Raw genomic sequence first — 26,020 nt, 5'->3', positions numbered from 1 at the left:
CAATTTTAATTACCTTTGGATAGTCGAGTGGTTCGATAGAGATTCTTGAGTGTATTATTCAAAATGTTTCGAGTTCGAGTCTTTCTTCGATTGCTAATAAAGATAGTCACTTAAACTTTTACTCGACCGGTAATTCTAAGGTTCTGAAAAATTATTTGAGGTACTCGTAAGTTGACCCTGATACTCCTCGTTATTAAAAAAAAAAAATCGCCAATCTCAAATAAACACAATATGTATTTAATTTTATTTTTTTTGTAGGCTTTATTTTTTACACAATTTATTATTATTATTATTATTAAATAAACTTTAGAAATAATTAAAGTAGTAAATGTTCAACGTGTTTTTTAAGGTTTTAGCTTGGTTTGTAAAGGCTATAATTTCACAATAAATTAAGTTGAGACAAATTTTAACTTTTATCAAAAAAAAAAAAAAAATTGATGACTAATAGTTCATGTGATTTGTTGATAAATGAAGATAAATAATCCAAGTGAGATTAAATCATTAGATTAAAAAAAAAAATCTCTTACCGAACGTTACGAGCGTGTGGTGCACTCGCCTTGATCGCAATTGAGCAAGGTTGTTAAGGTGATTACGGGAGCTAAAGTTGTGAACAGCGTTGAGAGTGGTGAAGCCGTGAAGGTGATAGTTTTGATGTGAAATCGCCCTGTTGCAAAAGCTAGTGGTGGGATCCACTACCACGACACGCCCTTACTCATCCTTTGATGATCGAATCTCATCCCTTTGATTTTAATCAAAATCCCAGAAGACTCCAGCTTCTTTATCATTCTGTAGTGGGACCTACCCTCTCACTGCCGGTCCCCACTCACTCCCCAATGAGTAGAAGAGCGAATGAAAAGACTCCTCATTCTTCACAATCTCTTCGAAACTCATGACTTCAACTCATTCATTTTCTCTCTGCTATTAATCCCTCTTTCTTCCTTTGCAATGAATATAGTTGAAGGCTCTTTCAGCAGGAGTCGTCTTTAGTGACTCAGTTTCAGTGGCAGCAGGTGCCGTTTCTGCTAGTTGCTTTATTTTCTGTTCAAAGAATTTACTTTTTTTAGGCTTCTTTACCGCTTTTTAATGCTTTTATTTCATCAGCTTCCGTAGTGAATCAGTTGACGACACGAGATGGAGAGACTACTTTTGTTGTTTTTGTTTCTGATATTTGATGTTCTTCTCATCTTCAACAACTCCGCAGCTCAGAGGCCAGGTTTGTGTATATATATACATTCGTATTTATGTATAAGTATTCGTATTTCTATGAACAAGCACGTCCATTTCTATCATTTTTATTTTTCATTTTCTTTTTACTATTATTGTTATGCTTCGTTCCTTTTTTTTTTTCTAAATAAATATTTAGATATGCATGATTGTTCGGGAATTCGTTTGTTTTTGTTTTAGTTGAGATTCTTGATTTGTTCTGTTTTCGTACCGATTTTGAGCATTTAATGTTACTGGTATTATATTTATTTCTTTTTGCTTCTGGTAATAGATACTAACTGTTGTTGAAGTTTCTGACTTTTGACGAAGAGAGTAAGTTTCTTGGTCTATTTTGTCATGTTCTTGTTGACAAACCATGGAGAATTTTTCTTATACCACCTCTCCCGTGTAATGTGCAATTAATAGCCCAAAAATGAACAGTAGAAGCTGCGACAGTAACTATATAAATACAGAAACTTGTGGGCGCCATGATTTGCTCCTCTCTTAAATTACAATAGTTTTTTCAGAAACTTGGAGGCTGGTGCAGATTTAGAAACTTGAAAATGCTGCATATTGTTATCATAATAGTCTGGAACCATCAAGAACTGTCAGGTTATAGCTCAATTAACAGGACACTAGATATCAAAATTCGATAAATTTGTGGGCCAAATTCGAATAAGTTTAGTTGGAATTTTGTGGTTTTTAACAATCAAAAGCATTCACTGGAAGGCTAAGGCCTGTAATTGCTGAGTGTGTTTGAACCCCTGCTCCCTTTCCCATTGCCCACTCTCTTGATTTTGTGATATCTACTAGCCTTAATATGAAGCAGGTCAAAATATCACTACTATATTAATGCATTTTTTAAAATATCTGTTTCATTAAAATTAAACTGATATAAAGGAGTTGCATGACGTGTTTCTCTGTTCTGCTCTTGAGTTTGTTTTTCCATACATTAATGCATATAACAGGATTTTATTGATTTTTTCAAGAGAGGCATAATTGGCATATAATTATTAGCTGTTACATTTAAAGTTAAGATTGTGATTCACTCTTGCAAAGTGGCTGGAATCTAACTTGATTTGGGTGGCCTTATGTTCTAGACTGTTTCTTCATCAACCAAAAAAAAAAAGAAAGTAAAGAAGATTCCTCTCTTATATTTCCTTTGCTTAAATGTCTAATTTGCAATATTAATATTGTTTGATTAATTCGTAATCATCAGAGGAAGATAGAGACATGATCGACATTTTAGTCTTCAATATATATGCTTTCTTGTGGCCTATATTGATCTACTAAGGTGTGCTCTATTCTTCCCATTCTCAAATTTTGATTTTGGCTGATGTTCACTAGAAACCTATGTTTTAAGTGGTCTCTGCTAATTTTCATTTCTCTTGAAACATATCTGTAGATAACTGTCAAGGTTTCTTCCACTGCTTATCATTATTTCCTTTCTGAGGACATTTTTACTCTTCCTACCTCGTGTAATTTGTAACTCTAGTATAATTGGGAATAGCAGTTTCTGAATATAATGTCATAACAATGTCTAAAAAGCGAATCTTCAAAAGTTTGCATTTGTTCTACACCATCAAAAGTTTGCATTTGTTCTACACCAGTATTGCTAACACATTTGAAAATGTGAAACAGGTTTTGTGAGTTTGGACTGTGGGGGTAAAGGAAATTTCACTGATGAACTAGGACTTCAGTGGACTCCTGATGATCAGTTTTTGTTTGGAGAAACAACGAATATATCTATTGCAAATGAGACTAGGCAGCAATATTCGACACTAAGACATTTTCCTGCTGATTCTAGGAAGTACTGTTATCAGCTTCATGTTATTAGAAGGACTAGGTATCTCATAAGAGCAACATTTCTGTATGGTAATTTTGATAGCAATAATGTCTATCCAAAATTTGACATTTCCCTTGGGGCTACTCATTGGTCTACTATTGTCATTTCGGATACTACTACTATTGAGGTGCGAGAACTTATATTTTTGGCTTCAAGCCCTACAATCGATGTTTGTTTATCAAATGCTACGACTGGGCAACCATTCATTTCTACCCTTGAGCTTCGGCAATTCAATGGTTCAGTTTACTATACGCCATTTGAAGACCGCTTTTATCTAAGTGTTTCTGCTAGAATAAATTTTGGTGCAGATAGTGAAGCTCCAGTTAGGTATGCATCTGCTATCTGAAGAATGATATACAGTCTGATTTTTCATGTTTACATTTATCTTAATGCTTGTTTTAATAATTGGTAATGAAACACAAATATTAAAGATAAAAAAGAAAAGAGAATGAAGTTATTTGCTCTGTTATCCAGCTATGGTAATTAAACATAGATATTAAAAGTAAAAGAATAAATAAAAACGAAAAAGTTATTTAAGGCTCTGAAATCCTGCAATTTCAACCCTAATGATTTTAAAAGTTTAATTGAGAAATATGTGGTATTTATGGAGCTCTGGCATCCCAAGATAATTTAGTCATAAGAAAAGAGGATATTTATATGTATATATTTTTTTGTAACTTCAGGTATCCTGATGATCCATTTGATAGAATATGGGAATCTGATTCTCTGAAGAAAGCAAATTACCTTGTTGATGTTGCTGCTGGCACAGTGAAAGTTTCAACCAAAATGTCGATTGATATTACCAGTGATTTAATGCCACCTGAAAAAGTGATGCAGACTGCTGTAGTTGGTACAAATGGATCGTTAACTTATAGGTTGAATTTGGATGGTTTTCCTGGCTTTGGTTGGGCCTTCTCCTACTTTGCTGAAATTGAAGATTTGGATCCAGATGAGTCCCGGAAATTTAGGCTGGTGCTCCCTGGCGAGCCTGACATTAGCAAAGCTATGGTTAATATCCAAGAAAATGCTCATGGGAAATATCGCGTCTACGAGCCTGGATACTATAACATATCTCTCCCCTTTGTGTTATCCTTTAGGTTTGGGAAAACATCCGATTCTTCAAGGGGACCACTTTTAAATGCTATGGAGATAAACAAGTATCTGGAGCGGAATGATGGTTCTGTAGATGGTAAGCAAACTAATGGCTTCTTTGTGCATGCTCAGATCACTTGAATGCACTCCTTAGTTTAAACTTCTGTTTTGAAGTACAGCTACTACTGTATTGGCTTACCTATCAAACATCTTCTTTCTTCTCTTTTGGTGCAACACACATAATTGTCTCTTTGAAGCTCTAATCATAGCATGTTTGACTTGCAGGGGCAGTTATTGCAAGTGTAATTTCACCTTTTTCATCAGCTGACTGGGCTCAAGAAGGTGGTGATCCGTGCCTACCTGTTCCATGGTCATGGGTGCAGTGTAACTCAGATCCACAACCAAGTATAACTGTAATGTAATGACTCAATGCTTCTGAGGTTTTATGTCATTCATATTACTTCCCTGCTCTCTTGATGTTGTAGTCTAGTACCATATCTGAAAAGAAATGACACTGACACAACTATTTTTTCTATATGGTGCTCAGCCACTTATCTAGCAAGAATTTGACTGGGAACATTCCTTCGGACTTGTCCAAATTGACCAATTTAGTTGAGTTGTAAGTTTCAAACTGCATTGTTTTTTTCTGAGGATGGTAGCTTATATTTACATTTTCACTTCACAAAAGTGAGGCTCATGGTGTTATCATTATCCACTTGTATTATGGTCACAGATGGCTTGATGGGAATTCACTGATTGGTCCAATACCTGATTTTAGTGGATGCACAAATTTGAAGATCATGTAAATTCTGTTGACTTGTTCTCTCAATAATGTTCCTATCAAATTATTAAGCTAACCATTAACTAAGATCTTTTTCCTGATATAGTCATCTTGAGAACAATCAGTTGACGGGTGAGCTGCCTTCGTCTTTGGGGAACCTACCAAATTTGAGGGAATTGTAAGTTACAAGAACTTGGATAATGGATATCAGTTATTAATTAGTAGAAGGCCATTATAATATCGTGGAAATTTGTAATAAATTTTCCTACTTGAGTAGAAGGCAATGGCACCCAAATTCTACTATTAATTCTGTTTGATATGTTTTATTCTTTCTTTTATTTCAACTACGAGAGGATATTTTCCATGTTGCTTCCTAGAAGAAGATTGCACATCCTGAAGTATTTGCTGGTTGCAGGTATGTGCAGAATAATATATTATCCGGAACAGTGCCTTCAGTTCTCCTGGACAAAAACTTGGTCTTCAAGTGAGTATCATTTTAAAGTGAAAAATTGCTTAAGATGCTCTTGCTGTGGGTAAAGATGTTATGAAATTGTGGTGTACTTGTTTTATGATTAAAGTATCATGCACTCTCACAGGGTGAACTTGTATATCATTGGCAGCATGCTTGCATTTTAACAAATATGTACTGTACTCTCTTCTATCTAGGCAAGTTCAGTGCATTCTAAAGCTTTATTTTTCCTAACAGCTATTCTGGAAACATTAATCTTCATGAAGGGGCCAGAAAAGCTAGGCACCTCTATATTGTCATTGGTTCATCAGTTGGAGCCGCTATTCTGCTAATAGCTACTGTTGTATCTTGCCTATTCATGCACAAGGGGAAGAAAAGCCATTACAAGCAAGGTGAGTTTTGAACAATTTTGAAGTTGGATAGGTATCTCAGCTCTATGTGCTTAATTTGAATTAATTTCCTTTAGACCAACTTCGGCAACCCCTGCCCATTCAAAGGCCAGTTTCTGCCTTGAATGACGCTCCCTCGGAAGCTGCACATTGCTTCACATTAGCAGATATTGAAGAGGCTACAAACATGTTTGAGAAGAAAATTGGTTCTGGGGGTTTTGGAGTAGTATACTATGGGAAAATGAAAGATGGAAAGGAAATCGCTGTCAAAGTTCTAACCAGTAATTCCTACCAAGGAAAACGAGAATTTTCAAATGAGGTAACTTTTCACATTATTGAACCTCTTTTTATAATCTGATTATTATTATTATTATTATTCTTTTGTCCTTGTTGAGCTCCTTCATCTATTTGTTAAGTACTTGGTTTTGCCTTCTTTGATTCATAAGTTTATATTGTTAGGTATCTTTGGTTTTGATAAGCTAAGTTAAAATAGAATTCAAGTTTATGGCAACGGAAATACAGCTCTTACTTCTAAGTTTATGCACCCCATTTTGAAGGAAATAAATTGCTCTGATATCATTACTAGCGAGAGATTTCTTTAAATAAGCTTTTTTTGCATTTTAAAGAAATGATTGCTGTATTTGATGGTATAATATTGAGCTACTGGTTAGAAGCTAAAAATCTGTTTCTTTTCTCCTGCTTATATGTGGAATAGGTGATTCTTCTTTCAAGGATACATCACAGGAACCTGGTACAGTTTCTTGGATATTGTCAAGAGGAAGGAAGAAGTATGCTTGTTTATGAGTACATGCAAAATGGAACCTTGAAGGAACATCTTTATGGTATGTTCTTGAGTTTTTGCATTTAAGCATTATAAGTTTGAAGAGTCAACTTTGCATAAATTTTGGTAGGTGCATTGACACGTGAGCGAAGCATTAACTGGATCAAACGCCTTGAAATTGCTGAAGATGCTGCAAAAGGTTTGTTTTAATCTTGGGATTAAATATTTTGTTGCTACAGAGAAGTCTCAGTTATAGCTGAATAATTGAATTTAATCATGTGTTCATGTGCGTATTCAGGAATTGAATACCTTCATACAGGCTGTGTTCCAGCTGTTATCCACAGAGATTTAAAAAGCAGCAATATTCTTCTTGATAAACACATGAGAGCAAAGGTTTCAGATTTTGGTCTTTCAAAGCTTGCAGTAGATGGAACCTCTCATGTCTCCAGTGTAGTACGAGGCACTGTAGGGTATCTGGATCCTGAGTAAGGCCCTTTTTAATTAAAGCCATCCTTTTGTAATTGATGTCCTGTTAAATATCATCATTGATTTGAGTTATGATATTGCTGCTGTTTTGTGCTCTAATAGTATGAATGTAAATCTTTGAATACATTTTGCTTGTGGTGTCAGTGGCTCAAGAACATGTGCTTATGAACTGACAAACAGATTGTTGTAGGCTTGTAACTTTAAGTTGCTGACACAGCTATTGTTTCCAAGGACTCTTAGTCAATGGCAAGATTCATTTAAGCACATTTAGCAACAGATATCGTTATAACACCCATGCCTGTTTCCCTTGTGTAAATGGTTAATAATTCCTGCAAACTACAATACGGGCCTTGGTCTAAATTGTGCTGATAGTCACTTTATTTATAATTTTATTTGGCATGATTGGCTCCATTACATTAATAAATTTTGCTTTTTCATGATATGCAGGTATTATATCTCCCAGCAGTTAACTGACAAGAGTGATGTTTATAGTTTTGGCGTCATTCTTTTGGAGCTGATATCTGGTCAGGAAGCCATATCTAACGAAAGCTTCGGTGTTAATTGCCGTAATATAGTTCAATGGGTAAGTCTAGTTGATTAATTTTTTTAGGGGACCGCTTTTAAATGCTATGGAGATAAACAAGTATCTGGAGCGGAATGATGGTTCCGTAGATGGTAAGCAAACTAATGGCTCCTTTGTGTATGCTCAGATCACTCGAATGCACTCCTTAGTTTAAACTTCTGTTTTGAAGTACAGCTACTACTGTATTGGCTTACCTATCAAACATCTTCTTTCTTCTCTTTTGGTGCAACACACATAATTGTCTCTTTGAAGCTCTAATCATAGCATGTTTGACTTGCAGGGGCAGTTATTGCAAGTGTAATTTCACCTTTTTCATCAGCTGACTGGGCTCAAGAAGGTGGTGATCCGTGCCTACCTGTTCCATGGTCATGGGTGCAGTGTAACTCAGATCCACAACCAAGTATAACTGTAATGTAATGACTCAATGCTTCTGAGGTTTTATGTCATTCATATTACTTCCCTGCTCTCTTGATGTTGTAGTCTAGTACCATATCTGAAAAGAAATGACACTGACACAACTATTTTTTCTATATGGTGCTCAGCCACTTATCTAGCAAGAATTTGACTGGGAACATTCCTTCGGACTTGTCCAAATTGACCAATTTAGTTGAGTTGTAAGTTTCAAACTGCATTGTTTTTTTCTGAGGATGGTAGCTTATATTTACATTTTCACTTCACAAAAGTGAGGCTCATGGTGTTATCATTATCCACTTGTATTATGGTCACAGATGGCTTGATGGGAATTCACTGATTGGTCCAATACCTGATTTTAGTGGATGCACAAATTTGAAGATCATGTAAATTCTGTTGACTTGTTCTCTCAATAATGTTCCTATCAAATTATTAAGCTAACCATTAACTAAGATCTTTTTCCTGATATAGTCATCTTGAGAACAATCAGTTGACGGGTGAGCTGCCTTCGTCTTTGGGGAACCTACCAAATTTGAGGGAATTGTAAGTTACAAGAACTTGGATAATGGATATCAGTTATTAATTAGTAGAAGGCCATTATAATATCGTGGAAATTTGTAATAAATTTTCCTACTTGAGTAGAAGGCAATGGCACCCAAATTCTACTATTAATTCTGTTTGATATGTTTTATTCTTTCTTTTATTTCAACTACGAGAGGATATTTTCCATGTTGCTTCCTAGAAGAAGATTGCACATCCTGAAGTATTTGCTGGTTGCAGGTATGTGCAGAATAATATATTATCCGGAACAGTGCCTTCAGTTCTCCTGGACAAAAACTTGGTCTTCAAGTGAGTATCATTTTAAAGTGAAAAATTGCTTAAGATGCTCTTGCTGTGGGTAAAGATGTTATGAAATTGTGGTGTACTTGTTTTATGATTAAAGTATCATGCACTCTCACAGGGTGAACTTGTATATCATTGGCAGCATGCTTGCATTTTAACAAATATGTACTGTACTCTCTTCTATCTAGGCAAGTTCAGTGCATTCTAAAGCTTTATTTTTCCTAACAGCTATTCTGGAAACATTAATCTTCATGAAGGGGCCAGAAAAGCTAGGCACCTCTATATTGTCATTGGTTCATCAGTTGGAGCCGCTATTCTGCTAATAGCTACTGTTGTATCTTGCCTATTCATGCACAAGGGGAAGAAAAGCCATTACAAGCAAGGTGAGTTTTGAACAATTTTGAAGTTGGATAGGTATCTCAGCTCTATGTGCTTAATTTGAATTAATTTCCTTTAGACCAACTTCGGCAACCCCTGCCCATTCAAAGGCCAGTTTCTGCCTTGAATGACGCTCCCTCGGAAGCTGCACATTGCTTCACATTAGCAGATATTGAAGAGGCTACAAACATGTTTGAGAAGAAAATTGGTTCTGGGGGTTTTGGAGTAGTATACTATGGGAAAATGAAAGATGGAAAGGAAATCGCTGTCAAAGTTCTAACCAGTAATTCCTACCAAGGAAAACGAGAATTTTCAAATGAGGTAACTTTTCACATTATTGAACCTCTTTTTATAATCTGATTATTATTATTATTATTATTCTTTTGTCCTTGTTGAGCTCCTTCATCTATTTGTTAAGTACTTGGTTTTGCCTTCTTTGATTCATAAGTTTATATTGTTAGGTATCTTTGGTTTTGATAAGCTAAGTTAAAATAGAATTCAAGTTTATGGCAACGGAAATACAGCTCTTACTTCTAAGTTTATGCACCCCATTTTGAAGGAAATAAATTGCTCTGATATCATTACTAGCGAGAGATTTCTTTAAATAAGCTTTTTTTGCATTTTAAAGAAATGATTGCTGTATTTGATGGTATAATATTGAGCTACTGGTTAGAAGCTAAAAATCTGTTTCTTTTCTCCTGCTTATATGTGGAATAGGTGATTCTTCTTTCAAGGATACATCACAGGAACCTGGTACAGTTTCTTGGATATTGTCAAGAGGAAGGAAGAAGTATGCTTGTTTATGAGTACATGCAAAATGGAACCTTGAAGGAACATCTTTATGGTATGTTCTTGAGTTTTTGCATTTAAGCATTATAAGTTTGAAGAGTCAACTGTGCATAAATTTTGGTAGGTGCATTGACACGTGAGCGAAGCATTAACTGGATCAAACGCCTTGAAATTGCTGAAGATGCTGCAAAAGGTTTGTTTTAATCTTGGGATTAAATCTTTTGTTGCTACAAAGAAGTCTCAGTTATAGCTGAATAATTGAATTTAATCATGTGTTCATGTGCGTATTCAGGAATTGAATACCTTCATACAGGCTGTGTTCCAGCTGTTATCCACAGAGATTTAAAAAGCAGCAATATTCTTCTTGATAAACACATGAGAGCAAAGGTTTCAGATTTTGGTCTTTCAAAACTTGCAGTAGATGGAACCTCTCATGTCTCCAGTGTAGTACGAGGCACTGTAGGGTATCTGGATCCTGAGTAAGGCCCTTTTCAATTAAAACCATCCTTTTGTAATTGATGTCCTGTTAAATATCATCATTGATTTGAGTTATGATATTGCTGCTGTTTTGTACTCTAATATTATGAATGTAAATCTTTGAATACATTTTGCTTGTGGTGTCAGTGGCTCAAGAACATGTGCTTATGAACAGACAAACAGATTGTTGTAGGCTTGTAACTTTAAGTTGCTGACACACCTATTGTTTCCAAGGACTCTTAGTCAATGGCAAGATTCATTTAAGCACGTTTAGCAACAGATATCGTTATAACACCCATGCCTGTTTCCCTTGTGTAAATGGTTAATGATTCCTGCAAACTACAATACGGGCCTTGGTCTAAATTGTGCTGATAGTCACTTTATTTATAATTTTATTTTTCATGATTGGCTCCATTACATTAATAAATTTTGCTTTTTCATGATATGCAGGTATTATATCTCCCAGCAGTTAACTGACAAGAGTGATGTTTATAGTTTTGGTGTCATTCTTTTGGAGCTGGTATCTGGTCAGGAAGCCATATCTAATGAAAGCTTTGGTGTTAATTGCCGTAATATAGTCCAATGGGTAAGTCTAGTTGATTAATTTTTTTAGAATAAAGATAAGTTGACAAATACTTCTCACAACTTTCTCTTACAAACGCTGACGTGGCAGTGTATAATTGGTCAGTTCGCATTTAGTCAAGTGGGACCCATTGTTAGGCAGGCGGAACCTGTTGCAAGCTAACCAATTAAGAGCTGACACGTCGCGTTTGTGAGAGAAAGTTAATGAGAAAGGGTTTGTGAATGTACTATTACTTTTTTTTTTAAAACCCAAAAATCTCTCAACCTTTCATAGGTGTTCACCAAGCTCTAAAATCGGGTTACTTTTGGGCTTACCATCTTGGTATAGTCATGAAACTTGTGGGATATAATATCCGAAGAACTTGGCCCTAATGGGATTTGAACCCTGACCTCTTGGTTGAAATCAAGGACTTTTACCACTAATCCCAGTTAGTTAATTTCGGAGGCAGGATTTCACTTCTTGAACTCTCAAGCATATACCTCTTGCAGTCTGAAGCAAAATCATGAACTCTGTTGTAAACACAAATGCTAAACAAAGTAGCCTTAGAAAAGCTAGCGCTAATGTGAAGAAATGTAAATCATCACTACAAATTTGAAATGTGGTGTGAACACAAAGTTCAGAAAGGACCTATTTTGCTCAAGGGTCTCTGCACTTCCTCCTTTTAGATGTATCCGTTTTGTTAGCATCTCTTAATTGTCTTTAACTATTATGTGACAGGCAAAGTTACATATTGAGAGTGGGGACATTCAAGGAATCATCGACCCCTCTCTAGGGGATGAATATGACATCCAGTCAATGTGGAAAATTGCAGAAAAAGCTTTAATGTGCGTCTTGCCTCATGGACACATGAGGCCTTCAATCTCAGAAGTTCTCAAGGACATTCAAGATGCTATCTTAATCGAAAGGGAAGTCACATCTATTAGAGAAGGTAACTCAGACGACATGTCAAGAATGTCTGCTCATTCTTCCCTCAATTTAGGAGCTGAAAATTACTTGTCCTTGGATGAATCTATCGCACGACCAACTGCTCGATAGTCTTCGGTCAAGTGCAAGCACATAATTCCTATTTTTGTTTTCCTCATTTTGTGGTCATATTCTTTGTTGTAGCTAAAATTATGTAGCTGGAATGGGATTCAAGTTGCTCCATGTAGGTTAAGCAACCTGGTTAAAAATGAAAAAAAAAAAAAAAACATAAAAAGAAAAAAGGAAAATCTAAGAAAGAAGCTAGAGAAGAGTTGATTTTGTGAACTTTGTAAAATTTTTGTCTCCATATTGTTTTAGCGTCAGTCCCCCCCACGGAATTCTGTTTTTCATTTGGGGAAAGATAAATGCATCGGAATACCAATTGCAAGTATTCAATCAGTATTGTCAATTGTGTTTTCCAATTGCTGTGTGTTTGGTGGTAAATTCTAATCATCTTCAGTGAATTTGGGTCTAAATTATATATTCTGTATTCTGTAAGTTCAGAAATAATTAGTATTGGAATATTTTTTTCTTTTGTGACCGAATGTTCAAGTCAGCTTATATGTATCTCAATTAATGTTTCGAGATCCTGAAATTGATAATCGGATAAATCTTTTTAGTAATCGTTTCTATTAACAACTCAAGTAGGTAGAATTTATAATCTTTTAAATAATATATTTAAGAGTCGTATTGACCATAGAATCACTGTTTTAAAAGTCGGATCGGACCGATCGGTCCAACCGGTTAGACCGTGAACCGATCACGTGGCTGGTTCGAGTCAACCCTAAATCCGCTATTACGCAATAAACCGTTTTAACCCGTAATGGACCGTGTGAACATTATTGGACCGCAAGAAAACCGGTCCAACTGAAAAATTAAAAAAACCCTAATTTCTCCCTTTGTGCTGCGCAGTTTCTTCTTCCTCAATTCCTCTACACACAAAAAACTCTGAAATTTTTTAAATGAAATCGCAAAAATCTGAAAAAGATCACAAATCAAAACTTAATCTTGCTGAAATCGCAACCATTCGTTGCTGAAATCGATCGCAACTCTAGTCTCTGAAATCGTGACGACGCTTTCCTCCCTTGCCGAAAATCGATGACGACCAGATGATGACAACTCCATTCCTCCTCTCGTCAACGATCTAGGTAAAAAACACATTAGCAGCAAATTGGAAAACGTTAAAAGAAAGCAATGAGAATGGAAGTTGAAACGTGAAAAAGAAATTAGTAACCTTGAGGGAGATTATGAGGGATGTCGATGCAACGAGGGTTGCGATGACGGGATTTGAGAACGGAATTGTAATAGAGATATCCCTTACAAGATTTTGCCTTTGGAATTTTTTTAACAACAGATTTTTGTTGTTGTTGTTGCCGCTGATCATCGTCTACTTTCTCTTATTCTTTAATCGTATCCATCTCTAATTTGCTTGATCGCTTCTCTGTCTGTTTCTATCTCTCTCTCTAATTCTGTGTCAGCACATGCACAGAACTCCCCTCCAAATCAAATCCAAATGCTATGATTTGACTCGCTTCGACGTCGTTTCTTTTTTTAATTATTTGCTTCATGCTTGATTCATTCATTTAGGAGTCATTCACAATGGTTGACGCCTTCATAAAATTAAAATTTAGTGATATGCCAAACTTGCTAGGTATAATGATAGAAAACCCCCCACAGGTTTGATTCAATAGTTTAGTACTAATATCTTGGTGAAGTTGGATAAACGACCATCTCATCCATTCTTTTATTATTTACTTCTTTATAAGATTAATCCACACAAATTTAGAATGAAGAAAGTTTACATGTAATGTTACTGTAGTCTTTCACCTAAGAATCAAACATCTCTAATCCCTATGAATAGGGTTAACTCACTCTCATGATACAGAAACTTGAACATCATTTTTCAATGATTTCAATCTTGTATTAGGCCTTGTATTTTATTTATCATAATTTACAATGAGCTTCGAGTTGCAAAACTCATCAAAGAAGAGGCATTAATAAGTTTTTTAAAATATGTTGATATCATCATGATGTATGATGATATCATCGATCCAACCGACGTTCTAATCGATTGAATCAGTTGAATTGTGACCTAGAAAGTTGAGCGGATTACCCTCTGGTCTGGCTTTTAAAATAATGTATAGGACCACCATGTGAGGGTTTTATTGGAATATTGCTCGGCTGGAGTAAATAAAGGAGTCGACAGAAAGTGTCTCCTGGGATTTCTTACACCGAACATGACAATACAATACAACGAAGCTGGTAGGCCATATTATTCTCTTCTTCCCCGTACACATGATTAAACAAACATGTTTTGCAGCCGGGCAACATAACCCACGTCTTTCAATCTCGGTCGTTGAATTGGGCCCATCAGGATGGCCCCTCACTTTTAATAACCAAGCTTTAACACTGTGATGTGTTGACCATACTGCAGGGTTGTGTGTTGTGTCATTTCACTGGCAGCTAACGGGCCATACTACGTATATAGACAATTCGTGATTGGTCAGACTCATAGCAAGAAGATAATAAACATTAATCGATTAGATTATAAACATTCTATAAATAATATCACCCTAGTGTTATTCTTATTAATAAGAATAATTTAGTATTAAACACTCAAAGTTGCATTTCGAGTTTGTTTATCCTTATTCGATGTAGATCGTTTATTTTTATTTTTAAGGTTTGAGCTCTCCCCGGGTACTTACGTAGTCAAAGATTACGAGGTCCAACGGGATCCAACAAATTAAAAAAAAAAAAGTTTGGAAAATTAATAAATGATATAATAAATTTTGCAATGAATGATACATTATTAAATAATGGTTTGAGATGTGTTACTCTATTTTCGTTATAAAAATAAATTAAAGTAATGATAGTATGATATACATTAGGTAGAAACACAAAATTCACAAAACAAATTAAAAATAATTTATGATTGTTTAAATAAAGTGTTTCAAAGGATTATGTTTTTTATATTTTTAAAATATGGCAGCATGTTTAACAATGAAAAATAAACCAATGTGTCCTTGCTTCAAACGGACAAATGGCCAACATACAATTCTGAAGAGAACGACTTGGCGTTCATAGATCAAATAAGCAAACGACGTACCGTCTATTTTGAAGTGCTTATCTTATAATTTTAGTCAAAAGTCAAAACACGTGGTCTAATCACTAATGAATCGGTTAGGTCCGTATGGTGCGAAACTAGAAGCGCAGAAAACCCGGAAAATTTATTTTAAAATAAAATTAAAGGGAGAAACGAAACCAACGGTGTTGATAAACTCCATTTTTACATCTGAGTCGTCTCCTTTCTGCTCTCTTCTCCAGCGTCCGATCCCCTCTCTTTCTTCCCCAATCCTCTCCATCTAAAGCCTCTCCCTCTCTCGCGCCCTTTTACAAATCACCAACTCTCCCTCACTCGCTCTACCAGGTTCTTTTTCTAACGACTTAAACTATCTCCCCCTCTCTCTTTCTCTCTCCTCTCTCTTCACTTCTCTCGCTTTATCTCTTTAATTTTCTCTCTTCCTTAGGGTTTTAGCTCTGTTTGTGATTTAATTTGATGATGTTGATGTTGATTTTTGTTGTTGTTGTTGTCGGTGGTTGGTGGTGGTTAGGGTTTTGGACATGGCGGCCGAGGCACCGGCGAGTCCTGGCGGTGGAAGCCACGACAGCGGCGACCAAAGTCCGAGATCGAACGTTCGTGAACAGGATAGGTATCTTCCGATCGCTAACATTAGTCGGATCATGAAGAAGGCGCTTCCTGCGAACGGCAAGATCGCTAAAGATGCTAAAGAGACCGTGCAGGAATGTGTTTCTGAGTTCATCAGCTTTATCACCAGCGAGTACGATGCTTTTTTTTTTTTTTTTCTGTTAATTTTGTTTTCGTTTTGTCTTTTTATGGTTAATTTTGTTTCATGGTTAATGTTTCTGTGTTTGTAACGGTTGATTGATGCACAGGGCCAGTGATAAGTGTCAGAGAGAGAAGAGAAAGACGATTAACGGTGATGATTTGCTTTGGGCTATGGCAACTTTAGGGTTTGAGGATTATATTGATCCGCTGAAGATTTATCTGACTAGATATAGAGAGGTGATTTGTTTTTTGTACTCTGTAGCGGTTTTGCTTGTTTGTTAGCTTCTGTTTGTCTGTATGGTTGCTCTGAAAATGGAATAATTGTTTTCTAGGCCTTGATAACAACGAAAACTTTCTGAGTTTACTGGACTTAAAGGATTAGATATAGATTTGAAATTTAATTTTCATTTTTTGATTTCTCTGCGTTGGTTGTGATAATATGAATTCCTGCAAATTTTTTTGCTGACGCAGTTTATTTTTCTTGTTTGGTTCAATTTCCTGTTGATTATTGGATTCGATCGCGGCACAGATGGAGGTAAACTTAGTATCTTATGATGTTTTAACTGCAGTTTCCTGTTTTGATCTTTCAGTCGTTTTCATTGCTACAACTTTTTAAAATATTAAATTATGGGTCTTGGTAGGGTGATACTAAGGGTTCTGCTAAGGGTGGAGATTCGTCTGCCAAGAAAGATGTTCAACCAGGCCACAACCCCCAGGCAAATAAATGCTTTCCTTTTTGAATTTTTTCTTTCTTTATTATTTTTTTTAATTTTAAAGATCAGTGTTGTACTTCAATAAGTAGGAAGAAAGTTTTTTTATACTCAAGCTTAAGATTGTTACTTTTCGCACTTTTGCATGACAGCTTGCCCATCAAGGTTCTTTCTCACAAGGTGTTAGCTATGGAAATTCCCAAGTAATCTCTCTCTCTCATATATATATAATATATATATACACTCATACTCAATAAGTTCATATGTACATGCGCATCTGCACTAACACCTTCAAACAAGTATTTGCATTGTGTGGAAAGCTTGAATGGTAAAATATTTGTTTCAACATTAACTGAGACATTCTAATTATTATTCTAAAGCTAACTAATTAAACAAACTAGAGCATTTACAACGGAGCATTTTCAATCCAGGGATATGAATACCAGCTAGGCAATACCAACAGAAATACAGAAGCACCTTGAAATATCTTTGAAGCACTACTGATCAGTTATGATCGATGCTGTTCAGTTTGCTGTTAAAGTTAAAGCATCGGTCCCCAGTTGTCAGTTTTTATGAAATATATGTCGTCTTTGAACTGTTATGTTGGTGCTTTAATGTTATTTGATTCTGGTGTGAAATAACAAACATTTTATAGTACATGTTGACCCATGTCTGGTTATCAATATGCCCTTCGTTCATGTATCTTTTTTTAAAATCTTCAATGTCTCGTTTAATGATACTGTATTTGTACTTCAATTTTTTTTTTTTTTTGTTGGAATAGAAAAGTTTACGATTAGATTTTCTGCGATCAGAGTTTGAGTGGTGGAAATGAGAGGATAAATAGACATTCCATTATTTCACACACACATATATTGACAGATAGATAGATACCCATTGCATATATGGTACTTTTTAGCCCATAAACTTTTTGAGGAAGGTAGTTGAGGGTCACCGCTTTTAGCTTAGTTCAATTTTAGGGCTGGAAAGTTCAAAAGAAATCTGTCATAGGCTTTGCTTCTGCACTGACTCTATATAACATCACTTCTCTTTTATTATTGGCACCTGTCTTCATACGTATGAACTGGAATTATACCATAAATTAGTTTGTTATTTTAAGATTCTCCCTACTATTGAGGCAATTAACTATTTTCCTTTTTCCTTTTTAAGGAAACTTCCTCGCGTTTGATGCATTGTTCTTTTGTAAAAATTTCACCTTTGTGTTTCAAATATTAAATCATATGATTAAGGCAACATAACTTGAAATCTTAAATTTGTTGGGGCTTTAGTAAAAGTGGGATTTTGTTTTGGTCTTTAGGCTGTACTGTTGCTTTGCTAGAAAAATGTTGACATTTGAAGTGAATTAGAAAAGAAACCACTTAATTTTGCTAAGATGGAATTCCGCTACTTAATTTTGCAAAGATGGAATTCCACAACTTAATTTTGCAAAGATGGAATTTCACAGCCTTCTAAGTTTTCCTTGTGTTTCAAATTTTCCTGAATTTCCTAAAACTTTGTTTCAGTTATGACTAGATTGGTTTTAGATATGCTCTTAACCATATTGGAATAAGAGTGATTTCACAAATAGCATGTACATTTTGTACCATTAATTATGAATTTGAATTACGAATGCATGTGTGAAAGATAAGCATTGTCAAAGAGTGACTTTCTGTCCTAGAAATAATAGTAAGATATACATACAAAATAATGTGGATTTGCTGATACAATTCTTCGAAAGGATATAACACTACGGGGCATTAATAAATAAACATATATCCCATATCTTAGATTTTATTTTATTTTTTTTAAATGTTGTGGTTAGAATTTGCTGTGGGTATTATCTAGTTAAGTTGGTTAGATCTTTGGAGGTTGTGCAAGAGATCATGGGATCAAATTCGGCTCACAGCACGGTTTGGGGGGATTTTTTATGTATTTGTAAGTTTCAAGAAAAGAAGAAAAAAAAAGAAAAAGAATTTTTGAAAAATTTACAACTTGCTATCTGATTGTGAAACAATGATTTCCCTGCCTAACATGTAACATACGTCAACTGTTGAAGAGTTTCTACAAGCTATATAGTATGTGGCCTAATCTAAGAAATGATTTAATTACATTTAAGAGTTACCATACTTGTATCCCGAGCATCTATGAAGTTTACGTATCCACTGTTAATATGATACCAAAAGGGCTCACTTATAGGAACATGCATGTTTCATCACTATACAATAGCTATTATAGATTATGCTGTTACTAAATTCAAGGTAGCTGAACACTCTTAAGTATTTTACTGTTTATTGCTAGTTGACTATTTGTGAGTCGTTCGTGTGGTGGCTTGTAGTTGTTGTAATGCTGTGAATGGAATTTATCAGTGGACAACTATACTTGCTGCACATCATTATCTGTCCTTATGAACCACTACTATGGAAAACACATCACATACAAAGAATTATGCTGAGTTTTATATGAAGTAATTGTATAAATATTTGTTGAACCTATGATAAATATTTGCTGGCTTTTTGAACTTATATGCTCTCTGCTATCCACTATCATGTGATTATCTCATAAACCATTTCATAATTATTGTTAATTTTAGATATGATTAATTGTTTGANTTCAATCCAGGGATATGAATACCAGCTAGGCAATACCAACAGAAATACAGAAGCACCTTGAAATATCTTTGAAGCACTACTGATCAGTTATGATCGATGCTGTTCAGTTTGCTGTTAAAGTTAAAGCATCGGTCCCCGGTTGTCAGTTTTTATGAAATATATGTCGTCTTTGAACTGTTATGTTGGTGCTTTAATGTTATTTGATTCTGGTGTGAAATAACAAACATTTTATAGTACATGTTGACCCATGTCTGGTTATCAATATGCCCTTCGTTCATGTATCTTTTTTTAAAATCTTCAATGTCTCGTTTAATGATACTGTATTTGTACTTCAATTTTTTTTTTTTTTTTTTTTTTGTTGGAATAGAAAAGTTTACGATTAGATTTTCTGCGATCAGAGTTTGAGTGGTGGAAATGAGAGGATAAATAGACATTCCATTATTTCACACACACATATATTGACAGATAGATAGATACCCATTGCATATATGGTACTTTTTAGCCCATAAACTTTTTGAGGAAGGTAGTTGAGGGTCACCGCTTTTAGCTTAGTTCAATTTTAGGGCTGGAAAGTTCAAAAGAAATCTGTCATAGGCTTTGCTTCTGCACTGACTCTATATAACATCACTTCTCTTTTATTATTGGCACCTGTCTTCATACGTATAAACTGGAATTATACTATAAATCAGTTTGTCATTTTAAGATCCTCCCTACTATTGAGGCAATTAACTATTTTCATTTTTCCTTTTTAAGGAAACTTCCTCACGTTTGATGCATTGTTCTTTTGTAAAAATTTCACCTTTGTGTTTCAAATATTAAATCATATGATTAAGGCAACGTAACTTGAAATCTTAAATTTGTTGGGGCTTTAGTAAAAGTGGGATTTTGTTTTGGTCTTTAGGCTGTACTGTTGCTTTGCTAGAAAAATGTTGACATTTGAAGTGAATTAGAAAAGAAACCACTTAATTTTGCTAAGATGGAATTCCGCTACTTAATTTTGCAAAGATGGAATTCCACAACTTAATTTTGCAAAGATGGAATTTCACAGCCTTCTAAGTTTTCCTTGTGTTTCAAATTTTCCTGAATTTCCTAAAACTTTGTTTCAGTTATGACTAGATTGGTTTTAGATATGCTCTTAACCATATTGGAATAAGAGTGATTTCACAAATAGCATGTACATTTTGTACCATTAATTATGAATTTGAATTACGAATGCATGTGTGAAAGATAAGCATTGTCAAAGAGTGACTTTCTGTCCTAGAAATAATAGTAAGATATACATACAAAATAATGTGGATTTGCTGATACAATTCTTCGAAAGGATATAACACTACGGGGCATTAATAAATAAACATATATCCCATATCTTAGATTTTATTTTATTTTTTTTAAATGTTGTGGTTAGAATTTGCTGTGGGTATTATCTAGTTAAGTTGGTTAGATCTTTGGAGGTTGTGCAAGAGATCATGGGATCAAATTCGGCTCACAGCACGGTTTGGGGGGATTTTTTATGTATTTGTAAGTTTCAAGAAAAGAAGAAAAAAAAAGAAAAAGAATTTTTGAAAAATTTACAACTTGCTATCTGATTGTGAAACAATGATTTCCCTGCCTAACATGTAACATACGTCAACTGTTGAAGAGTTTCTACAAGCTATATAGTATGTGGCCTAATCTAAGAAATGATTTAATTACATTTAAGAGTTACCATACTTGTATCCCGAGCATCTATGAAGTTTACGTATCCACTGTTAATATGATACCAAAAGGGCTCACTTATAGGAACATGCGTGTTTCATCACTATACAATAGCTATTATAGATTATGCTGTTACTAAATTCAAGGTAGCTGAACACTCTTAAGTATTTTACTGTTTATTGCTAGTTGACTATTTGTGAGTTGTTCGTGTGGTGACGTGTAGTTGTTGTAATGCTGTGAATGGAATTTATCAGTGGACAACTATACTTGCTGCCCATCATTATCTGTCCTTATGAACCACTACTATGGAAAACACATCACATACAAAGAATTATGCTGAGTTTTATATGAAGTAATTGTATAAATATTTGTTGAACCTATGATAAATATTTGCTGGCTTTTTGAACTTATATGCTCTCTGCTATCCACTATCATGTGATTATCTCATAAACCATTTCATAATTATTGTTAATTTTAGATATGATTAATTGTTTGAACTACCGATAGTTTTGTTGAAAACATGTTTCGTGATCAATCATTTACTAATTGTTAATGATTCTTCCTTGTTCTGTGAGTTGTTAATTAGCATTTTGCTATACGAAGTTAATCAATGAAAAGATTGTGTCATGCTTGGTTTCTGTTGTGTGTATAGGCAATAAGCTATTTTGTCCTCAAAATGTCTTGACATAGTTAAGTGCTTTTTGAAATATTGTATTGGTTTAAGAGAAAGTTTTGTCCCCTTTAGTTTACTGGAGCATAAGCTTAAATTAATAGTTAAGGGATTAACAATTGTATTTAAGTTCTAATGCACCTTTCATTTGCAAGGCTTTTAGATCATACACATTTCTAGGTTACCACTAGTGACTAGACTTTAAAGCTTAAGTTGTTCGGTAAAAAATTATAGTAAAATATAAGTTGTAACACATCCTCTTATGCACATGGAAGAAACACTATGACAATCACAAATACAATTTTAGAATTTGAACATGAGATCACTTAGCCATTCTGGTTTTAGTATAATGTTAAGTTACTATTGAATCTAAAGCTTAAGTGGATAGCTAAAGGTCTAACATTTATCAATTTTAACATTCCCCTTTTGGTATTTTGTGCTAAATTGTCTGATATTGCTGTTTACTAGTTAAAGATGTAAACAATTTTATAATTTTACATTTTATAGGAGTGTTAGGTAACGGTCTAGGATTGCAAATAATTTCCATATCCATGAACAAAATGAATTTTAGGCATTAGTTCTATTTATTTTCATCAAATTATTATCTCATAAATCAAAGATCTTTGGACTATCACTTGACTCCTATTTTGTCATGGTTACTGTTTTGTTGCCACCGGTTCAGGATTGTCAACTTGCTGTAATTATAGCATTCAGTTGTTGCTGCTTTGCATATTTCTCTTACCACAGCCTCTTCTTTTGCCACCTCCATTGCCATTACTGTCTTGCAGTCACCATCATCACCAATACCTGTAGTGTACCTCCACTATGATTTGAATCTCACAAGATCCTACCGTCATTCTAAACCATTGCATGTCACTGCTTGCTGGCCTTCTACTGCTAGCATTTTATTTTCTGTTGTGGACTCAAATACAGGACTTATCTAATTTAAGAAAGAAGGGATAAGTCATTTAGTTGTTAATGCTGTGCAAATGGCTTATACCAAGATATTGTCCCCATCAATACCAGTTTGGAAATCCTTATATCAACCTTCGTTCTCTCCCTATTAGTTATGAATGGTGTCAACATGGTGGAAGTAGTTGTAGTGGTGGTACTCGGTAGACATTAATTTATTTTTTTTCTAATTTTTTTGTAAGAGGGGGTGGACCAGTTGGGGATTTTGATTAAATAATTATTGGTAGACGTATATTTTCAGATGAGATATGAATTTACTCAAGATTGTTTCAAACAAATTGATGTCGGATGCAAGTCTGGACACCTTTAAACATTTCGCCATGCAACTTAAATTTTTATTTGTCAAGTATTTGTTGAAAAAAATTCTGATTTTCTAGTGTCCTTTGTGTATTTTGAGAAATTAATATCACGTATTGTACTCTGAACTGAATCCTGGAGAGTATCCATGTGCTGAATTTAAACATGTGGTGGTTTAGTGTTGGTTTTTGTGGCCACTGCTTTAGTGTTCCTTCGGGTTAGATGTTGATTTTTTGCATGTTCATGTTTGGTAAGTTTAAAGAGTTTCCTTATATTTGTCCTTAAATTCAATTAATTAAATTAACAAAATGTTCTCCTGTATGACGAATTCACTCTTTTCCAGCTATGCTAATCTATATCTACTCTTGCCTATATTGCAGCCGCAGTCACATATGATGGTTCCTATGCAAGGCACAGAGTAGACATCTGCAGTCGCATCACAACCACCAATTACATAACTTAAATATCATTAAAGATCTTGCCTGGTGCCCTCAACATATATGGTATTGTAGGTCACCATATATATCGTATTGTATTGAACCATTAATCTGATTTGAACCATTTACGTTATGAGTAGTTCTGGTCCATCTGTTGAGTGCATTATTTTTCTGGTTAGTTTTGTAAATTTTTCGTTCTGAATAGCATGACCATTTGAAGAATTTTTGTATATCTTGGAACTATTTATTTCTGTAATTTATAGTCCAGGCAATTGGAAAGTAACTTTGGTTTATGCTATGCAACTGTTTAGTTAACTTCTTTAATTCTATTCTCTGATGTTACAGATAAAGATTTGTGTTATATTGAGTTTGTTTTCCATGGTTTTTTTTTTTTTTTTTTGGGGGGGGGGGGGGGGGGGGGACGGGGGTAGGATTGTAAACCAGCCGAAGCTCGTAAAGCTCGGCTCGATAAGGCTCTGACTCGACTTGACTGAACTCGGTTCGTTAACCGAGTCGAGTTAAACACAGTGAAGCTGGCTCGTGGCTCCAGAGTCCGGCTGATTAAGCATGACACTTACGATGGTGTTTTGTGATTTTTAAACTATTAGGTATTAAACTGATTTCAGTGAAAAAAGTTTTAAAAAAGACAGTTTTCCCCCAAAGTGCAAATTTGAATAACACGATACACCAAAACAGGCTCAATTTCAGTTCCCCATCCAGTCCCAATCCCAAATCGCAATCAAAGACCAAATCCAAATGCAACAGACCCTTGAAATCGGTAATCTCCGTCGCATCTCGATCTACAACGGAAAAGGAGGCCCGACACTTGAAAATTCAGGTTTGTTTGTTGCCCGTTGCCATCCCTAATTTATTTACTCTGTGCCGTTAAAATGTTGCATTAGGAATTTCCAAGCTATCGTGTGTTGGCTTTGTGTGGTTTGGAGAGGATGACGATGTGTTGTCTCTGTTGCGAGGATAAAAAATTGTATGTAATTGTTGAAATTGGTCATTGAGTTAAGTGTCTTCTTGTGTGGAGATGGTGTCAGTTATCAGAGTCAAAATGTGATTTGGTTTGATTTGCAATACAGATTGCGCTTTGAGGTCATGCTGTAGGATTTATAGGCTTCCAAAATCAATTAAAGCCTCCAGTTAAAGTAGTGAGTGGCGTCAATGAAAATTGATGCCCTTTGAGTGGACATGTTCATCTAGAAGAGAGAATGTATATGTTGAGTGGAATGTATCTGGAGATTTGAATGGGTGGGGTATATATTTATGATATTTATATGTTAGATATGGTAAAGAAAAGAAGAAAAAAAAAAAAATCTCTCCTCTGGCTAAATGTGGCTTGACTCCTGAAAGTTTTACAGTACTTCTTGTCTCCACCTCAAGTCTACGCTTTCCCAAATAAATTCTCCAGTAGGTTTATCATCTTTGGGTGTTTTTAGCTCATCCATTCTACATACTCAAGTATTAAAGTTTTGTCTAAATTCCATCTCCGTTTTTAGTTAAAAGATCAATTTTGAGTTCATTATATGAAGAGAATAGAGAACCCAAAAGGTGTTCAGTTTAAGGGGTGATATTGAAGAGAATGGAGAAGCGATAAGATGTCTAGTTTAAGGGAAGATGTTGATAAAAAGAAGAAGAAGAAGAATGTGCTCTTGTTTTGTGGTCTGGTGTTTTCAATATTTGTAATGCATAAGTGTAATACGCACGTTTTAGCAATATTATAAAACGTGCGTTTCCTGATGGTTGCATGTATAAAAGACAGCCCTTTTTCCTTTGTACTCAGTTAGAAAGTGAAAAATAACAAATTCTTTCTGGAACTCACACTTTCATGTCTGTTTTTCTGCGTGTTTTCTCTTCTAGAATTTTCTCTTCATCTCTAAACTTTTCACATTAGAACTTGTATGGTTTTTATGGAAGCAGTAGGGTATATATTTGTTATTCTTCATTTTATTTAAATTTTTTATTAATTATTTTTTACTCCAAAATCTGTGAAGTTTTTATATATAGAGAGTAATACATAACGGAGTGTCGATTGATGAACAAGAATCTCTTAGGAAACATCTTGAACCTGTTCTTCATTTTAATTATCCAAACACTTGTTCATACCCAATTCTCCTGAGTTCTCGTCTGAATCTCTTTAGCTCTCCTTTCTTTTAATTCTCCTATATCTGTCTGTGTTTCTGTAATTCTGTTTTTTTTTTAATCTGTCTGCTCCTCTGTCACTGTGTCAAAAATGAAATTCTAAAACACTTCTCAGATTTGTTACTAGTTTCTAGAACATACAATAGTCTGTACAATAATTTTTAACAGGCATCATTAATAATATATGCCCTAAACTATATATTTGATATATTATATGTAAAAACGTTTCCATTAACTCGGTCTCTAAAATTAGAAAAAGAAAAAGAAAAAAGAAAAAGAAAATGAAATAAAGAAACATAATTATAATATAATTGACATTCGTTGGCTCCCAAACGGTGGAATGCTTTATGTGTGGAGTATTGGCGATGATTGAATGGGGTGAAGAAAGGATGAAAGTAGGTTACATATTATATTGAATATTGTTTTTATTAAATTAGTTATTACTTTATATTTATACTAACTAAACTTCAATTACCTCTTTGTCATTTTCAGGAAGAGCAACAACTTGGAGATCAACCTTCTATCCCGTAAGTTCTGGATTCAGTGCATGGTTTGGTGGGTAGG

The 26,020-nt window shown here is 34.7% G+C and overlaps 2 protein-coding genes across 3 annotated transcripts; both read left to right on the top strand.

The window, feature by feature from the left end:
• The first annotated feature begins 883 nt into the window (after nucleotides 1-883).
• LOC116126797 (probable LRR receptor-like serine/threonine-protein kinase At1g67720) lies at nucleotides 884-12,308 on the top strand. Its single transcript, XM_031412478.1, has 28 exons — nucleotides 884-1,010; nucleotides 1,102-1,213; nucleotides 2,845-3,376; nucleotides 3,733-4,238; nucleotides 4,427-4,559; nucleotides 4,689-4,760; nucleotides 4,875-4,943; nucleotides 5,029-5,100; nucleotides 5,338-5,406; nucleotides 5,629-5,783; nucleotides 5,858-6,099; nucleotides 6,496-6,622; nucleotides 6,692-6,760; nucleotides 6,860-7,046; nucleotides 7,495-7,630; nucleotides 7,662-7,722; nucleotides 7,911-8,043; nucleotides 8,173-8,244; nucleotides 8,359-8,427; nucleotides 8,513-8,584; nucleotides 8,822-8,890; nucleotides 9,113-9,267; nucleotides 9,342-9,583; nucleotides 9,980-10,106; nucleotides 10,176-10,244; nucleotides 10,344-10,530; nucleotides 10,979-11,114; nucleotides 11,829-12,308. The coding sequence occupies exons 2-28, from the start codon at nucleotides 1,132-1,134 to the stop codon at nucleotides 12,144-12,146; spliced, it is 4,161 nt and encodes a 1,386-aa protein (XP_031268338.1). The 5' UTR covers nucleotides 884-1,010; nucleotides 1,102-1,131; the 3' UTR covers nucleotides 12,147-12,308.
• A 3,004-nt stretch (nucleotides 12,309-15,312) lies between these two features.
• On the top strand, nucleotides 15,313-23,601 carry LOC116126815 (nuclear transcription factor Y subunit B-8-like). 2 transcript variants are annotated; one of them, XM_031412492.1, is made up of 7 exons: nucleotides 15,313-15,501; nucleotides 15,686-15,913; nucleotides 16,029-16,158; nucleotides 16,451-16,456; nucleotides 16,563-16,637; nucleotides 16,784-16,834; nucleotides 17,063-17,329. In XM_031412492.1, exons 2-7 carry the CDS (start codon nucleotides 15,696-15,698, stop codon nucleotides 17,111-17,113), a joined length of 531 nt encoding a protein of 176 aa, XP_031268352.1. In that variant the 5' UTR covers nucleotides 15,313-15,501; nucleotides 15,686-15,695; the 3' UTR covers nucleotides 17,114-17,329. The 2 variants fall into 2 exon arrangements, with proteins under 2 accessions (XP_031268352.1, XP_031268358.1); XM_031412498.1 differs by lacking the exon at nucleotides 17,063-17,329 and adding an exon at nucleotides 23,252-23,601 and having other exon boundaries at nucleotides 15,315-15,501.
• Nucleotides 23,602-26,020: the final 2,419 nt, after the last annotated feature.

The sequence above is a fragment of the Pistacia vera genome, unplaced genomic scaffold (assembly GCF_008641045.1).
Source record: "Pistacia vera cultivar Batoury unplaced genomic scaffold, PisVer_v2 Contig1042, whole genome shotgun sequence".
NCBI classification, from domain to species: Eukaryota; Viridiplantae; Streptophyta; class Magnoliopsida; order Sapindales; family Anacardiaceae; genus Pistacia; species Pistacia vera.
This window is presented reverse-complemented; position numbering and strand designations above follow the sequence as displayed.

What these genes read in the sequence shown, in the direction of transcription:
- LOC116126815 (XM_031412492.1), top strand. Translation starts at nt 15,696, where the DNA reads ATGGCGGCCGAGGCACCGGCGAGTCCTGGCGGTGGAAGCCACGACAGC. An exon ending in ATCAGCTTTATCACCAGCGA is followed by an intron (nt 15,914 to 16,028) that starts GTACGATGCTTT and finishes ATTGATGCACAG; the next exon opens with GGCCAGTGATAAGTGTCAGA. An exon ending in AACCAGGCCACAACCCCCAG is followed by an intron (nt 16,638 to 16,783) that starts GCAAATAAATGC and finishes TTTGCATGACAG; the next exon opens with CTTGCCCATCAAGGTTCTTT.
- LOC116126797 (XM_031412478.1), top strand. Translation starts at nt 1,132, where the DNA reads ATGGAGAGACTACTTTTGTTGTTTTTGTTTCTGATATTTGATGTTCTT. An exon ending in CTCCGCAGCTCAGAGGCCAG is followed by an intron (nt 1,214 to 2,844) that starts GTTTGTGTATAT and finishes AATGTGAAACAG; the next exon opens with GTTTTGTGAGTTTGGACTGT. An exon ending in GCCGTAATATAGTTCAATGG is followed by an intron (nt 7,631 to 7,661) that starts GTAAGTCTAGTT and finishes TTTTTTAGGGGA; the next exon opens with CCGCTTTTAAATGCTATGGA.